At 47.8% G+C, this 18207-nt stretch overlaps 1 protein-coding gene across 3 annotated transcripts in view; it reads left to right on the top strand.

Annotated features, from left to right (window-relative positions):
- Nucleotides 1-18207, top strand: part of Pur-alpha (Purine-rich binding protein-alpha) — a 152449-nt gene that overhangs the window by 21376 nt on the left and 112866 nt on the right. For 2 of the 3 annotated variants that reach the window (XM_069312350.1, XM_045767679.2), the window contains exon 2: nt 1957-3596. In XM_069312350.1, the coding sequence (XP_069168451.1) occupies nt 2228-3596 (1369 nt within the window). In that variant the 5' untranslated portion in view covers nt 1957-2227. Of the gene's footprint in view, nt 1-1241; nt 3597-18207 lie in introns of those variants that run through there. The other variant, XM_045767680.2, reaches the window with a different exon arrangement.

Below are 18207 nucleotides of genomic sequence, written 5' to 3'. Positions count from 1 at the left end.
ATCTTGATGATTTCTATCTTGACACAGTATATCTTTTCACCACCAAAGATCACATTCACTCCAAAAAAAATATCACGGGCTATTCATGCTCGTGTCACCTCTTGGGTGGCTTAATCTTCACCAATCAGACAAGCACTTTTGCCGCCAGATTAATACATGACTATGTTTATATTTGTGTGTGGTGTGAGCGCCGGAGTTATATCCACTCTCACGCCATTCATTCTTTCAGTCTCTCGTAGTTATTTTCCCCAACAGCGGAGATTCTTCCTTGTTTCTTATCTCGCTTCTCTGTTTAAAATTCTTACACTAGTTATGGTTGGGTTACATCTAGAGTTTGTCATTGTCTTCCTGTAATTCTCTGCAGACGTGGGTTTTTGCATTTATCATTAGTTTTGGATTATCTGCAAACATTGATATACAAACAGCTCACACTGGAGCAGGTTATTGGGAACAGCAATAGACCCAGGACTAAGCCTTGGGGGACCCCTAAGCCTTGGAGGCTTGGTCGACGACCGGGCCGCGGGGACGCTAAGCCCCGGAAGCACCTCAAGGGGATCCTACTTGCCACACTCCTACAGTTCTACACCACCTCTCCCTTTGTTTCCTGGTGACTAGGTTAGATTAGGTTCCTGGCCATCACCTGTATATTCCTTTTACCCAGCTCAGTGTTTTGCTAGTTATCCCCCCAGCGGGTCTCCATCTTCTTTGATGAAAAGTCTCAAATGTCTTTTGGTCAGTCTAGGAAGATACAATTGCCAAGCCTTTATTTATAGTATTTTGTGCGACCTTGTCGTTGTTGTCTATCAAGTTTGTCAGGCATGAAGCTGTCCTTCCTAAATCATGTTACATAGTTCATCTTCTGGCCCCCGTTATTCTCCTCCCGACTCCACTACAATGGGTCAGAAACTCTTTGGCTTTTAATTTGGTGCCTTCTTTCTGTCCCTCTTTTTTTAACGTTGGGACAACGTTTGTGTTTTTTCCTGATTTGTAGTCTCAAGTGATTCATTAGCGCTTTAATTAACGGGTGTGTGTAGGGAAGAGTGTAAGTGTAGGGTGTGACTGTGTAATTGTGTACATGGGTGTACAGAAGGTACGTGGGGTTGAATGTGTAATGTTTATGGTGGGGGTGTCTAGCACGTATGTCTGGTGCGTGGGTCCAGGGGGAGGGGGGTAGGGGGGCGGTCTAGTACGTGTGGGCGGGAGTGGGTGAGGGGGAGGGGGAAGGGGGAGTGCCACATGAGTAAGGAGCATGGCACTCGTGAGGCGACGCGTGCGTGCCTCCATCACTGAATCACTCTCATTCACAGCTTCTGCTGTCCGTGAGTAGCTTCGACCTTTAGAGCGCGGCCACAAACATTATGGGACGAATGAGCATACGGGAATGTTGTGTGAGAGAGTGGCTATAGTGAGCACAAGGCGCTCAAGGGTACATAGTTGTGTGTGGGGCGGTGTGAGGTGCAGGTCTCGTGCCTTCCTCAGGTTAATCTCGGTTGATGCCGTCACTAGTTCAACGTCACCCCTCCCCGCCGCTCCCTCCCTCCCCGCCTGTCATTCTCCAACACGCTTAATATAAACGCGTTTTTGTGCCTGGTGGGAATCTGCGAGTCTGTTCTTATGGTAATGGAGTTTATTAGCTGGGTTGAGTGGTGTTGGTGGAGCGTTGACTCTTGCACTACAATAGGTGCAAGTGGTGGAGTAATATTATAGTGCGTGTGTGGGTGATGAGGTGGCCAAGTTGACCACACTCCCCACGCCCACGCCCACTACCGGAAGTTTGGAATACCTTGCGTTACACGATATCCACCTTGAGAAGCACACCGGTGGCGGCAGCTAGAATGTTCTGTGTGGCACACTGCCAGTCTCACTCACGCTCATTCAATAACACTTGTATTTCTAACCCATCCATTAACTTGTTTTAGATTTATACGTAAATTTATGTCGCTGCTTTTCCTACAGTTTGTTTATACGAGACTAAGTTGCCATCACATACTCTTGATGAAAGACCCGTGATATATTATGACAATGGAAGTGTAAACAATCATATTAGAGCATTTATGGCCGTGAGAAAGGTTGCGGGTGCCAGGCGGTGTGTGTGTGGGGCTGTAATTATAGTGTTACCGCGCGCAGGCTGGCTGCCCTCCGCCACCAGCCTTACTGCAAATCTCTGAGTTGCATCTACTAGGAGATTGGCCCTGACTACCAGCTTTGGTGTCAGCAGTGCCAGGTCATGCAGGACGTACGTGGTGCCACGGAGGACACCGCTGCCATGACGGCTGCAGTGCAAACACCAGCCAGGGACCTTCTCGCTCACACCAAATCACCTCTCCAGGAATTAAAGAGCGAGTTCCCTCCGCCTCCCACAATGGCCCAGCCTTCTCCGCCCACCGAAGTGGTCCAGCCTACCTCGTCCGCCGAAATGGTCCAGCCTACCCCGCCCGCCGAAATGGTCCAGTCTACCCCATCCGCCGAAATGGTCCAGTCTACCCCGCCCGCCCAAGTGGTCCAGTCTACCTCGCCCGCCGAAGTAGTCCAGCCCAGCCCACCTCTAATAAGGGAAGAATCGTCACTTTCTCACGACCCATCGATTCTGGAATACAAGAAGCAAGGCAGCCCACCCGCAGCTGTGCCTGAGGGAGGCGTCGTCGTGGCAGGTTCGCAGCCATCCGACCCTCTTCAGGTGAAAGCGGCCGTCCGTCATAATGGAACAGTAAAAGTGTCTCCCAAGAGAGAAACGGATGAATCCCCGCCAGAAAGTGGTTGGGATCCCTCCACCAGATCACCTCCTCCAGAGTCTCATTCGAACCCGGGACCTCCGGCGGGGCAACCTTCACACGATGCACCCACAAGGTCACCATCTCACCACAACCCAAGACCTCCGCCTCATACCACCTTACCTCGGCCCGTTCTCCAAGACCCGCAGATGAGACACCCACATCACCAGGGAAGACCCATGCTCCATGCCCCATCTATGGGGCCGCCAATGCACCCCCCACCCATGGGCCCTCCACCACGTCACTTTGCACGGATGGGACATCGAGCACCCTTTCACGGCCCCATGGTAGTGATGCCCCCTCACCAGGTATCACCAGCACGGCACCCTCAGAGGCCTATGGTATCACCACCACGACCAGAACACTACCGCACTACACTTGCTGGACAAACTTCTCAGGATCCCGGCGACATTACTGTACCACACTACCAGCAGGAGCCACCACCTGGCGAGGGCCCACCTCTCCAGGAAGAAGCACCACCATACCAGGAAGGTGCAGGTTACCAGGGCGAAGGAGCCACCGGTTACCAAGGTGACGGAGCCACCGGTTACCAGAGTGAAGGAGGCACCGGTTACCAGGGCGAAGGAGCTACCGGTTACCAGAGCGAAGGAGGCACCGGTTACCAGGGCGAAGGAGCCACCGGTTACCAGGGCGAAGGAGCCACCGGTTACCAGGGCGAAGGAGCCACCGGTTACCAGGGCGAAGGAGCTACCGGTTACCAGGGAGAAGGAGCCACTGGTTACCAGGTGCGACCCACACGTCGGCAACCTGGTACCCTGCGTATATCCAAGTGGGTTAACCCAATTCCCCCGGACCCTGATGATGGTAAGTAACCCAATGTCTCTTGTGTTTATTACATCTCTTCACCCTCATTTGTGGATCGTATCACTTTGGGTTTTGACTTGGAGTAGTCAAACTGCTTCTTTCCTCTCCACCACTGTCTGTTTCTTAACACCCATACCCCTGATCTTTCTCACCTCCCCCTTCCTTTCTTTCTCACCAACTTGAGAGTGTGAGGCTTGAGAAATGTTTAGTGTTGGCTGCTTGGTTTACAGGTAATAATTGATATAGTGGAGGCGACACCATCCCGGCCGCTGTGTGGCCAGGACGTGGGCCTGAACACTATTTATGTTTCCTATTTATGCCTGCAGGATCAACCTCTAGCTCCTGGACCCCGCCTGGCAAAATATCCGCTGTTTAATATACTCTTTCCCCAACTATTAACCTCTTGTCATATCTACTACATATATTTCTCTCGAATACATGTGTGTGTGGGGGGGGGGGAGGGTTATGTATATAGTATGTAAACACAGACTCAATGTGGGGTTGTCTAGTTGCAAGTTTATTAGGCATATTTTATATTTCAATACGTTGATAATTAGAGATAAGCCACAAAGTGTCACTATGAGGCTTCAGATATGATAGCAGTTTATGATAACGATAATGTCCACACGTCATACTCTTTCTTCCAAAGTGTGAGGCTAGCAGCGCTCTTAATAATAATAATAATAATAATAATAATAATAATAATAATAATATTTTATTTAGGAAAAGTACACACATAGATGCAGTTACAAACATTCAGAATATTTATAGACAGCTAGTATATACAAATAGCTAAAGCCACTTAAGCCAGGTCAATACCTTAACGTCTGGGCTCTACACTTGCCCTCACAACACGCCTCTACAGTGACCTCACCATAGTGCTCTAAATATGCTCTCGGAGGGCTACTTTATTGGGCCTTGGGCTCTATTTTGTCGTTTAACAGTACAGTATTTACCAATATTTCCCACTTGTGGTGCGATTCACTATTGTGTTTGTGGATAATAAAGACAGTAGAAAGTTGGCGTATATTGCACATTGTTGCATCGACGTCTCGGGCTGCAATGATCTATGTTGGTTGTTTTAAGAGCCAATGATGTTTGGCTTATCTCACTCGGCACAAACGCTTCTCACAGCCTCCACCTTCTCCTCACTAAAATGTCACTTCTAAAATATTGGTGGAAAATCCATTCTCGATTTTTCATAACGTTTTATTGGTGGTTAAACCTTTGAATGTTGGTGGAGGTCCGTGATACATGTTGTCCCAAGAGCGGCAGTGTGCGTACCACTCAGCGGTGCTCGCGCGACTGACAGCCTGCCAGAGTGAGACCCTCCACCACCACCCGCACCACCATTTCCTCCACCCACACCACCTCCACCACCCGCACCACCACCATCTCCTCCACCCACACCTCCACTACCACCATCTCCTCCACCCACACCTCCACTACCACCATCTCCTCCACCCACACCTCCACTACCACCATCTCCTCCACCCACACCGCATCCACCACCACCAAAAGCTTTACAAATGCCCACCGATAGCGGCAGCGCCTCCTCCGTCTGAAGGTTGGCTCTCTCACAATTCCTTCTAGCACACGGGCAGATTCACACCACGTATAGTGTTTGTTAGAGTGACAGAGTGCTCGCACTCCAGAGTAGGACCTGTGATAACCAGGAGGCAAGACCTGGCTCATCTTGTCATTCTAGCTTCATAAGACGAGTCTTATAACGTAACTTTGACCACGGGGCCGACAAGCCGGCCTACAAGCCGGCTGGCCTTAACAGCAATGCTGCCACTTGTTCCAGCATTAGGGCAGCTGCTTGGACCTTGGATATACCTCAAATTATATTTAAATATACGTCCAATTTTAGATATTTCCAATTATAGATGTACGTCCAATTTTAGATGTACGTCCAATTTTAGGTGTACGTCCAATTTTAGGTGTACGTCCAATTTTAGGTGTACGTCCAATTTTAGGTGTACGTCCAATTTTAGGTGTACGTCCAATTTTAGGTGTACGTCCAATTTTAGATGTACGTCCAATTTTAGATGTACGTCCAATTTTAGATGTACGTCCAATTTTAGATGTACGTCCAATTTTAGATGTACGTCCAATTTTAGATGTACGTCCAATTTTAGATGTACGTCCAATTATAGATGTACGTCCAATTATAGATGTACGTCCAATTATAGATATACGTCCAATTATAGATATACGTCCAATTATATATATACGTCCAATTTTAGAAGTACGTCTAATTTTAGAAGTACGTTCAATTATAGTTAGATAAACGTCCAATTCTAGATATACGTCGAATTATAGATATAGATTATATATACGCCCAATTATAGTTAGAAATACGTCCAACTATAGTTAGATATACATCCAATTATAGTTATATATACGTCCAATTATAGTCATATATACGTCCAATTATAGTCAGATATACGTCCAATTATAGATATACGTCCAATTATAGTCAGATATACGTCCAATTATAGTCAGATACACGTCCAATTACAGATATACGTCCAATTATAGTTAAACGTCCAGTTATAGTTAGATATACTTTACATAAAAGTCCAGTTATAGTTAGATATACGTTAGATAAAAGTGCAGTTATAGTTAGATATACTTTAGATAAAAGTCCAGTTGTAGTTAGATATACGTTAGATAAAAGTGCAGTTATAGTTAGATATACTTTAGATAAAAGTCCAGTTATAGTTAGATATACGTTAGATAAAAGTGCAGTTATAGTTAGATATACGTTAGATAAAAGTGCAGTTATAGTTAGATATACTTTAGATAAAAGTCCAGTTATAGTTAGATAGACGTTAGATAAAAGTGCAGTTATAGTTAGATATACTTTAGATAAAAGTGCAGTTATAGTTAGATATACGTTAGATAAAAGTGCAGTTATAGTTAGATATACTTTAGATAAAAGTCCAGTTATAGTTAGATATACGTTAGATAAAAGTGCAGTTATAGTTAGATATACGTTAGATAAAAGTGCAGTTATAGTTAGATATACTTTAGATAAAAGTCCAGTTATAGTTAGATATACGTTAGATAAAAGTGCAGTTATAGTTAGATATACTTTAGATAAAAGTGCAGTTATAGTTAGATATACGTTAGATAAAAGTGCAGTTATAGTTAGATATACTTTAGATAAAAGTCCAGTTATAGTTAGATATACGTTAGATAAAAGTGCAGTTATAGTTAGATATACGTTAGATAAAAGTGCAGTTATAGTTAGATATACTTTAGATAAAAGTCCAGTTATAGTTAGATATACGTTAGACAAAAGTGCAGTTATAGTTAGATATACCAGTTGAGGGCCGGGACACGCACAGTCCCTGCACAACGGCTGAGAACCCTGAATGTATTCTGTCCCTGACTGACCTGAGTGGCAAACAAGCGGTGTATATACTTGTCAGGTCAAACTACCCTTGCAACAATGCCTATGGAAATGTTGTTTCCAATACAAATGATGAAATCCCAGTTTTCATAAGATTTCACCGTAATTTTGTTAACTTTGCGAATATTGTAATGCAGTTACAGGTCAATATAACATTACGCGGGTTTAAGTTTAAGTTGCGCGGGACTTTTAAGTTGCGCGGGACTTTTAAGTTGCGCGGGACTTTTAAGTTGCGCGGGACTTTTAAATTGCGCGGGAATTTTAAATTGCGCGGGAATTTTAAATTGCGCGGGAATTTTAAATTGCGCGGGAATTTACATTACGCGGGAAACATTCACACTGGCGTCAAACGTCCCAATATACAATAAACATGTTTTTGTATTTAATCAATACTGTATCTGACTCTTTATAAAATGCAAAATGTTGATAAATGATGTATTTAATCGGAATATAATTTTGAGCCACATATCGCGCATTAAAACATTATTAGCACTGAACTGAAAACTTGAACGGTGTCACTTCTAGTGCCGCCGCCAGGGGGAAATAATCGAGCCATTAAACCCATGTTCGACATTAAGGTTGGGTGTTGGTGGTGGTCCCGGAGCCGGAAGCGTGACTGTACTTGCTGTGTCACGTTGTGGCTCAGACAGGCGTCACCTGCTGTGTCTCCGATCACTTGTTCCAATATTTTAATCCGGGTTTTCCCTGTCGCCTCCACACTCCTCTGGAAAACCCTTGGCTTTTTGCTCTCTGGGCAAAACCCCTCTGTATTAATTGGCTTTATTTCTCGATAATAGTGTTGTTTGTTCAGCCTAACTGGCCAAGGGTGTATTATATATATATATATATATATATATATATATATATATATATATATATATATATATATATATATATATATAATATATATATATATATATATATATATATATATATATATATATATATATATATATATATATATATATATATATAATATATTCTGGATTCTGACCAGGACTCCTGGTTGATGGTCTGGTTTGGTGAGGTAATAAATAATTTCTTTATTTCTGTGGTCTTTCCTCACAGTTCCCTTCCTCGTGTGTCTCACTACAGGTGAAAATGTGTAGTGTTAATGAATGATAAACTGAGGAAAGACAGCTGTCATTCCAGTACGGCTGTCTGCTGAAGATGAGCTGTTGTGTGGTCACTTAGTGCAGACCCGAGGGTGTGGTTGAGTGGAGCCCAGACCCGAGGGTGTGGTAGGGTGGAGCCCAGACCCGAGGGTGTGGTGGGGTGGAGCCCAGACCCGAGGGTGTGGTGGGGTGGAGCCCAGACCCGAGGGTGTGGTGGGGTGGAGCCCAGACCCGAGGGTGTGGTGGGGTGGAGCCCAGACCCGAGGGTGTGGTGGGGTGGAGCCCAGACCCGAGGGTGTGGTGGGTGGAGGTTGCGCCTGTGTGGCCACAAGTGTGGCAAGGACGAGGGGCTGCTGCTCGTGGCAGGTCTAGGGGGGGGGGGGGTGTATGTATATCCAAACCTGAATGGCCACGACCTATTGCATATAAATATATCACCGCTAATGGCACGAAAATGAGTCCATTAAGGAAAGTTTTAGGTGTCTGCGCTGGGAGCCACGTTCTCAGTGGTGCCACAAGTATAGAAAATGGTGGTGGTGGCCGGGGCACTATGTGCTCTGGGTCTGCCCCCCACCACCACCACCACCACCACCACCAAGGGACAGGTTTGGAACCAGTCCTATTTTCCAGGAGTACATTATAAGTTTTACATTTTGCCCCGAGGGGCGAGTTTATTGGGCAGCGCCACTCATCTTGTGAGTGGACACACCGCCATAGTGACAGTATTGGGCAGCGCCACTCATCCTGTGAGTGGACACACCGCCATAGTGACAGTATTGGGCAGCGCCACTCATCCTGTGAGTGGACACACCGCCATAGTGACAGTATTGGGCAGCGTCACTCATCCTGTGAGTGGACACACCGCCATAGTGACAGTATTGGGCAGCGTCACTCATCCTGTGAGTGGACACACCGCCAAAGTGACAGTATTGGGCAGCGCCACTCATCTTGTGAGTGGACACACCGCCATAGTGACAGTATTGGGCAGCGCCACTCATCCTGTGAGTGGACACACCGCCATAGTGACAGTATTGGGCAGCGCCGCTCATCTTGTGAGTGGACACACCGCCATAGTGACAGTATTGGGCAGCGCCACTCATCCTGTGAGTGGACACACCGCCATAGTGACAGTATTGGGCAGCGTCACTCATCCTGTGAGTGGACACACCGCCATAGTGACAGTATTGGGCAGCGCCACTCATCCTGTGAGTGGACACACCGCCATAGTGACAGTATTGGGCAGCGTCACTCATCCTGTGAGTGGACACACCGCCATAGTGACAGTATTGGGCAGCGTCACTCATCCTGTGAGTGGACACACCGCCATAGTGACAGTATTGGGCAGCGCCGCTCATCTTGTGAGTGGACACACCGCCATAGTGACAGTATTGGGCAGCGCCACTCATCCTGTGAGTGGACACACCGCCATAGTGACAGTATTGGGCAGCGTCACTCATCCTGTGAGTGGACACACCGCCATAGTGACAGTATTGGGCAGCGCCACTCATCTTGTGAGTGGACACACCGCCATAGCAGCATGTACAACACTCCCCAATAGGAAGAAAACCCGCTGGGTTATAAGTATCTTTCAAGCATTTGCTCCAAAAAGTTAAATTTGATGGAATTTAAGTGTTGTTGTTGTTTAAGATTCGCTACGTGGAACAAGAAGTTGCAAGCAGCACGGGCTATGGTGAGCCCGTAGAAGTGTTCTCATTAATATAGATGTTTTATTGAATTCGGTCAGTAAAGTTCTGTGCAGAGATGAGCCACTTTTTGAACGGGAAGAATAACATTGCATGCTAGAGAACACTAATGTTTTAACAAGTATGATTGGTACGGACATAAGGAGGAATGTACATGTCTTGTATGAAAGGTTCTTGTTGTCCAACCTGTCATTTTCTTGCTGTTGTGACGGCTACTTACTGTCTTCCAGCATGATTACTCCCAAGTCTTGTATATTGCTTGTTCTTTATATACTGTTCTTTGACTACGATATGTGGGGGGAGGGAGGGGGGGCGGGAGTCCCAGTTTTAATGACCTAGTTTTTACCATAGCTCAGAAGTTGGAACTTGTCTGTATTGAACATAATGTTATTTTCTGTGGCCTATTCAAAGTTCTGTTTGACATCAGTTAGGAAGTTTGCTGTGTCCTTCGTAGTCTCTAAAATGTAGTGTCAAGGATGATATATGTTGGGGGTCGGTCGGCCGAGCGGACAGCACGCTGGACTTGTGATCCTGTGGTCCCGGGTTCGATCCCAAGCGCCGGCAAGAAACAATGGGCAGAGTTTCTTTCACCCTATGCCCCTGTTACCTAGCAGTAAAATAGGTACCTGGGTGTTAGTCAGCTGTCACGGGCTGCTTCCTGGGGGTGGAGGCCTGGTCGAGGACCGGGCCGCGGGGACACTAAAAAGCCCCGAAATCATATCAAGATAACCTCAAGATATGGTGCTATAGTGTGTTTACTAGTTGTGTTTTTGCGGGGGTTGAGCTTTGCTCTTTCGGCCCGCCTCTCAACTGTCAATCAACTGTTTACTAACTACTTTTTTTTCCACACCACACACACACACCCCGTTAGTCATCACAGCTGACTAACTCCCAGGTACCTGTTTACTGCTAGGTAACAGGGGCACTTAGGGTGAAAGAAACTTTGCCCATTTGTTTCTGCCTCGTGCGGGAATCGAACCCGCGCCACAGAATTACGAGTCCTGCGCGCTATCCACCAGGCTACGAGGCCCCATAAAAGTGTGTGTGTGTGTTTGTGATATAAGAATGAGAGAGAGAGTAGTGGATGAACGCTGTGATGGTGGGGAGGGAGACTTGACCTGCTTGACTATACCATTGATCTGGCGGCACGTGTGTCTGTAAACACCAGGACGGGTTTGGCGAGTTCCACCACCGTCAACCCTCTCTCCCTTCACCACAATATAGAATTTACCTGAATTTACCTGATGGCCACCATCTCTAGTGGCCTCGACGAGGACAGAAAGCAGATAGGTTTTCTGTTTTGTTTAGTAGCAGTTTTAATAATTACATTTTTAAGTATATACAAAATTGAAGTCAAGTGTGGAAGTGTATGAAATTTTAGCGTTGGAATGTGGAAGAAATGTAGTGGGAGGCGGGTGTGGCGGCGCTCCCTGTCAAGGTGTTAAGGGTACGCCGCTATTTATAACACGGTGTGGAGGAGGCTGGCAAGGACGGGTTCCCTAGTGTTATGTGGCCTCAGTTATTGGCACAGTCTAGCTCCCTGTAGGTGCTGCACCCTCCCTTCCCCTCCCCTGGTTGGTACCTCCTTGATGGGGTTCTGGGAGTTCTTCTACTCCTCAAGCCCGGCCCGAGGCCAGGCTTGACTTGTGAGAGTTTGGTCCACCAGGCTGTTGCTTGGAGCGGCCCGCAGGCCCACATATACCTGGTTGATGGGGTTCTGGGAGTTCTTCTACTCCTCAAGCCCGGCCCGAGGCCAGGCTTGACTTGTGAGAGTTTGGTCCACCAGGCTGTTGCTTGGAGCGGCCCGCAGGACCACATACCCACCACAGCCCGGTTGGTCCGGCACTCCTTGGAGGAAACTATCTAGTTTCCTCTTGAAGATGTCCACGGTTGTTCCGGCAATATTTCTTATAGTCGCTGGGAGGATGTTGAACAACCGCGGACCTGTGATGTTTATACAGTGTTCTCTGATTGTGCCTATGGCACCTCTGCTCTTCACTGGTTCTATTCTACATTTTCTTCCATATCGTTCACTCCAGTACGTTGTTATTTTACTGTGTAGATTTGGTACTTGGCCCTCCAGTATTTTCCACGAGTATCATTTTGATACTCGTGATAGTTGGAGTATCAAAGTAGTAGTAGTTTTTGATACTCATTGATAGTTTTCATTTTGATTTAATTATTTTGTGTAACATTGCGTTGGAATTTAGCTGTGTTGTTTACCAGTCCGTTCATTTCACGAGTATAGTTTATTTTTTCATTTGTTTCATTTTTTAACTTTTTCTTATAATTCAGTGATGGGAACATCAGATCATTTTCCGATGCATTCCCAAATGATCTGGGGCCAGATTCACGAAGCAGTTACGCAAGCACTTACGAACCTATACATCTTTTCTCAATCTTTGGCGGCTTTGTTTACAATTATTAAACAGTTAATGAGCTCCGAAGCACCAGGAGGCTGTTTATAACAATAACAACAGTTGATTGGCAAGTTTTCATGCTTGTATACTGTTCAATAAATGTAACCAAAGCCGTCAAAGAGTGAGGAAAGATGTACACGTTCGTAAGTACTTGCGTAACTGCTTCGTGAATCTGGCCCCAGATCATTTGGGAATGCATCGGACGAGGGAGTGGGGAATGGTGGGGAGGACAAGAGTACAGGGGAGTGGGGAATGGTGGGGAGGTAAGAGGACTGGGAGACGGGAAGGTTGCTGAGGCTCAGCAACGCACACGCGTTGCTGAGCCACAGCAACGCATGGCCGGGTACAGGTAGTACACAAATAAAATTGTCCCGCGAATCACAGGTTAGCAACCGCTGCTTTGGACGACCCTCCAGCAGGTGTGGACAACCCTCCAGCAGGTGTGGACAACCCTCCAGCAGGTGTGGACAACCCTCCAGCAGGTGTGGACAACCTCCCAGCAGGTTGACCTAGCTGAACAAATCCACAAGGGCCGTGACGAGGATTCGAACCTGCGTCCGGGAGCATCCCAGACACTGCCTTAATCGACTGAGCTACGACAGGGTTAAGAGAGTTGAAACCGAAGTTCTACTGAACTTACTGGATCCCGTAGCCTCTCCGAGGCACAGGGATCCAGTAAGGTCTGCGGGATCCAATAAGTTCAGTAGAACTTCGGTTTCAACCCTTTAACCCTGTCGTAGCTCAGTCGATTAAGGCAGTGTCTGGGATGCTCCCGGACGCAGGTTCGAATCCTCGTCACGGCCCTTGTGGATTTGTTCATTTGATGCATCACGTTAGTGTGATTTCTGTGTGTAATTGACCTAGCTGTGTTGAGTGGTCCACGGCCAATTATTGATGTTGTGGTTATTACATTATTGGTTATATTATTAAGTGATAATTTTTCTTGCAGGTAAGTTTGGGTGATGGCGAGGCGGAGGAGTGTATGGAGGTAGCGTAAGGGTGAGTGTTGTCTCCCGTGTCCTGTTGATGTCTCCTTAATAGTCCAGCAGGACCGTCAGTCCTCTAGTACACCTCTATGTTGTTGGTGAGCACTCCAGTGTGGCCACTCTTGTGGGTCACACCAGTGTGGTCACTCTTGTGGGTCACACCAGTGTGGCCACTCTTGTGTGTCACACCAGTGTGGCCACTCTTGTGGGTCACACCAGTGTGGCCACTCTTGTGGGTCACACCAGTGTGGCCACTCTTGTGGGTCACACCAGTGTGGCCACTCTTGTGGGTCACACCAGTGTGGCCACTCTTGTGTGTCACACCAGTGTGGCCACTCTTGTGGGTCACACCAGTGTGGCCACTCTTGTGGGTCACACCAGTGTGGTCACTCTTGTGGGTCACACCAGTGTGGTCACTCTTGTGGGTCACACCAGTGTGGTCACTCTTGTGGGTCACACCAGTGTGGCCACTCTTGTGGGTCACACCAGTGTGGCCACTCTTGTGGGTCACACCAGTGTGGTCACTCTTGTGGGTCACACCAGTGTGGTCACTCTTGTGGGTCACACCAGTGTGGTCACTCTTGTGGGTCACACCAGTGTGGCCACTCTTGTGGGTCACTCCAGTGTGGCCACTCTTGTGCTTACACCAGTGTGGCCACTCTTGTGGGTCACATCAGTGTGGTCACTCTTGTGGGTCACACCAGTGTGGTCACTCTTGTGGGTCACTCCAGTGTGGCCACTCTTGTGGGTCACACCAGTGTGGCCACTCTTGTGTGTCACACCAGTGTGGTCACTCTTGTGGGTCACTCCAGTGTGGTCACTCTTGTGTGTCACACCAGTGTGGTCACTCTTGTGGGTCACACCAGTGTGGTCACTCTTGTGGGTCACACCAGTGTAGTCACTCTTGTGGGTCACACCAGTGTGGTCACTCTTGTGGGTCACACCAGTGTGGTCACTCTTGTGGGTCACACCAGTGTGGTCACTCTTGTGGGTCACTCCAGTGTGGTCACTCTTGTGTGTCACACCAGTGTGGTCACTTGTGGGTCACACCAGTGTGGTCACTCTTGTTGGTCACACCAGTGTGGTCACTCTTGTGGGTCACACCAGTGTGGTCACTCTTGTGGGTCACTCTTGTGGGTCACTCCAGTGTGGCCACTCTTGTGGGTCACACCAGTGTGGCCACTCTTGTGTGTCACACCAGAGTGGTCACTCTTGTGTGTCACACCAGTGTGGTCACTCTTGTGGGTCACTCCAGTGTGGCCACTCTTGTGGGTCACACCAGTGTGGCCACTCTTGTGGGTCACACCAGTGTGGCCACTCTTGTGGGTCACACCAGTGTGGCCACTCTTGTGGGTCACACCAGTGTGGCCACTCTTGTGGGTCACACCAGTGTGGTCACTCTTGTGGGTCACACCAGTGTGGTCACTTTTGTGGGTCACACCAGTGTGGTCACTCTTGTGGGTCACTCCAGTGTGGCCACTCTTGTGGGTCACACCAGTGTGGCCACTCTTGTGGGTCACACCAGTGTGGCCACTCTTGTGGGTCACACCAGTGTGGCCACTCTTGTGGGTCACTCCAGTGTGGCCACTCTTGTGGGTCACACCAGTGTGGCCACTCTTGTGGGTCACACCAGTGTGGTCACTCTTGTTGGTCACACCAGTGTGGTCACTCTTGTTGGTCACACCAGTGTGGTCACTCTTGTGGGTCACACCAGTGTGGTCACTCTTGTGGGTCACACCAGTGTGGCCACTCTTGTGGGTCACACCAGTGTGGTCACTCTTGTGGGTCACTCCAGTGTGGTCACTCTTGTGTGTCACACCAGTGTGGCCACTCTTGTGTGTCACATATACACCCTCACTACTCAACCCGTTCTCGCACTTTCGTATAGTCAATATTGACTTATTAAATACGTGCATATGACACATACTAAACATAATAGTTTACCTTGAAAAGCTTTATAGAAAACACCGACCTTACCTAACCTTCTTAGTATGTTAAGATAAGCATCTTATTGCTTCGTAATTACAATTATTACCTAACCTATACCTATAATAGGTTAAGTAACAATTGTAATTACGAAGCTATAAGATGCTTATTTTAACATACTAAGTAGGTTAGTTAAAGTCGGTGTTTTCTATGAAGCTTTTCAAGGTAAACTATTATGTTTAGTATGTCACCTATGCACGCAACTAATAAGTCAATATTGACTTATTAAATTTGCGAGAACGGGTTGGACCACGCCACCAACCAACAGGGCTGGTCAGAGACCGGGCCGCGAGGACGGCGAGCCTCGGAATCACCGCAAGGTAACCGCAAAGTTTGCCTTCTCATATCTTCAGAAATTATCTTCATTCACCGCCCTTAATTTTTAATTGTTACATATTGGCTTTTTTTGTTTGATTTTACTGTTACTGCAATATTATTGGAGTGAATAATGTTGTGTGACTTAGAGGGAAGATGTGCTTGTTCAGTACAGCCTGGTTGAGCTCCGACTCTTTGGTGACTTCATTAGACATTTAAGCAACTGGCGTACAGGTGACCCACGAGGCCACGAGACAAAGGGCAAAACGTGTCTTTCACCCTAATGTACCTGTTACCTAGCAGTAAAATAGGTACCTGGGAGTTAGACAGCTGCTACGGGCCTACATTTAAGTTCCTGTTCCCTAGATTTATATGCATTAATTTGCACTACATTTGAACTCTAGTATCCACCTCTTGAGCCATTCTGGCTGTTCACCTCATCTTTTGGTTGGATTGAGGGGGGAGGGGGGGGGGGTAAGGGATATTATTGGGTTATATTAGATGTAATATGTCGAGACTGGGGTTGTTGGGGTGGGGAGTGCAGTAGGTGTGTGGGAAGATGTGTGGGGGTGTGTGTGTGTGTGGGAAGATGTGTGGGTGTGTGTGGGAAGATGTGTGGGTGTGTGTGTGTGGGGGGGGAAGATGTGTGTGTGTGTGTGTGTGGGAAGATGTGTGGGTGTGTGTGTGTGTGTGTGGGAAGATGTGGGGGGGGGGTGTGTGTGTGTGGGAAGATGTGTGGGAAGATGTGTGTGGGAAGATGTGTGTGTGTGTGTGTGTGGGGGGTGTGTGTGTGGGAAGATGTGTGTGTGTGTGTGGGAAGATGTGTGGGGTGTGTGTGTGTGGGAAGATGTGTGTGTGTGTGTGGGAAGATGTGTGGGGTGTGTGTGTGTGGGAAGATGTGTGGGTGTGTGTGTGTGTGGGAAGATGTGTGGGGTGTGTGTGTGTGTGTGTGTGGGAAAATGTGTGGGGTGTGTGTGTGTGTGGGAAGATGTGTGGGGTGTGTGTGTGTGGGAAGATGTGTGGGTGTGTGTGTGTGTGGGAAGATGTGTGGGTGTGTGTGTGTGTGGGAAGATGTGTGTGTGTGGGAAGATGTGTGGGGTGTGTGTGTGGGAAGATGTGTGGGGGTGTGTGTGTGTGGGAAGATGTGTGGGTGTGTGTGTGTGTGGGAAGATGTGTGGGAAGATCTGTGTGGGTGTGTGTGTGTGGGAAGATGTGTGTGGGTGTGTGTGTGTGTGGGAAGATGTGTGGGAAGATCTGTGTGGGTGTGTGTGTGTGGGAAGATGTGTGTGGGTGTGTGTGTGTGTGGGAAGATGTGTGGGAAGATCTGTGTGGGTGTGTGTGTGTGTGGGAAGATGTGTGTGGGTGTGTGTGTGTGTGGGAAGATGTGTGGGAAGATCTGTGTGGGTGTGTGTGTGTGGGAAGATGTGTGTGGGTGTGTGTGTGTGTGGGAAGATGTGTGGGAAGATCTGTGTGGGTGTGTGTGTGTGGGAAGATGTGTGTGGGTGTGTGTGTGTGGGAAGATGTGTGGGGTGTGTGTGTGTGGGAAGATGTGTGTGTGTGTGTGTGTGTGTGTGTGTGTGTGTGTGTGTGTGTGTGTGGGAAGATGTGTGGGGTGTGTGTGTGTGGGAAGATGTGTGGGGTGTGTGTGTGGGGGAAGATGTGTGGGTGTGTGTGTGTGTGGGAAGATGTGTGGGTGTGTGTGTGTGGGAAGATGTGTGTGTGTGTGTGTGTGTGTGTGTGTGTGTGGGAAGATGTGTGTGTGTGTGTGTGTGTGTGTGTGTGTGTGGAAAGATGTGTGGGGGGGTGTGTGTGTGGAAAGATGTGTGTGTGTGTGTGTGTGTGTGGGAAGATGTGTGGGGGGGGTGTGTGTGTGGGAAGATGTGTGGGTGTGGGAAGATGTGTGGGGTGTGTGTGTGTGGGAAGATGTGTGTGTGGGAAGATGTGTGGGGGTGTGTGTACTCACCTAATTGTGCTTGCGGGGGTTGAGCTCTGGCTCTTTGGTCCCGCCTCTCAACCGTCAATCAACTGGTGTACAGATTCCTGAGCCTATTGGGCTCTATCATATCTACATTTGAAACTGTGAATGGAGTCAGCCTCCACCACATCACTTCCTAATGCATTCCATTTGCTAACTACTCTGACACTGAAAAAGTTCTTTCTAACGTCTCTGTGGCTCATTTGGGTACTCAGCTTCCACCTGTGTCCCCTTGTTCGCGTCCCACCAGTGTTGAAAAGTTCATCCTTGTTTACCCGGTCGATTCCCCTGAGGATTTTGTAGGTTGTGATCATGTCCCCCCTTACTCTTCTGTCTTCCAGTGTCGTGAGGTGCATTTCCCGCAGCCTTTCCTCATAACTCATGCCTCTTAGTTCTGGGACTAGTCTAGTAGCATACCTTTGGACTTTTTCCAGCTTCGTCTTGTGCTTGACAAGGTACGGGCTCCATGCTGGGGCCGCATACTCCAGGATTGGTCTTACATATGTGGTGTACAAGATTCTGAATGATTCCTTACACAGGTTCCTGAACGCCGTTCTGATGTTAGCCAGCCTCGCATATGCCGCAGACGTTATTCTCTTTATGTGGGCTTCAGGAGACAGGTTTGGTGTGATATCAACTCCTAGATCTTTCTCTCTGTCTGTTTCATTAAGTACTTCATCTCCTATTCTG

The sequence above is a fragment of the Procambarus clarkii genome, chromosome 72 (genome assembly GCF_040958095.1).
Source record: "Procambarus clarkii isolate CNS0578487 chromosome 72, FALCON_Pclarkii_2.0, whole genome shotgun sequence".
NCBI classification, from domain to species: domain Eukaryota; kingdom Metazoa; phylum Arthropoda; class Malacostraca; order Decapoda; family Cambaridae; genus Procambarus; species Procambarus clarkii.
Note: the sequence above shows the minus strand (reverse complement) of the source record. Positions and strands in the feature narration are given on the sequence as shown.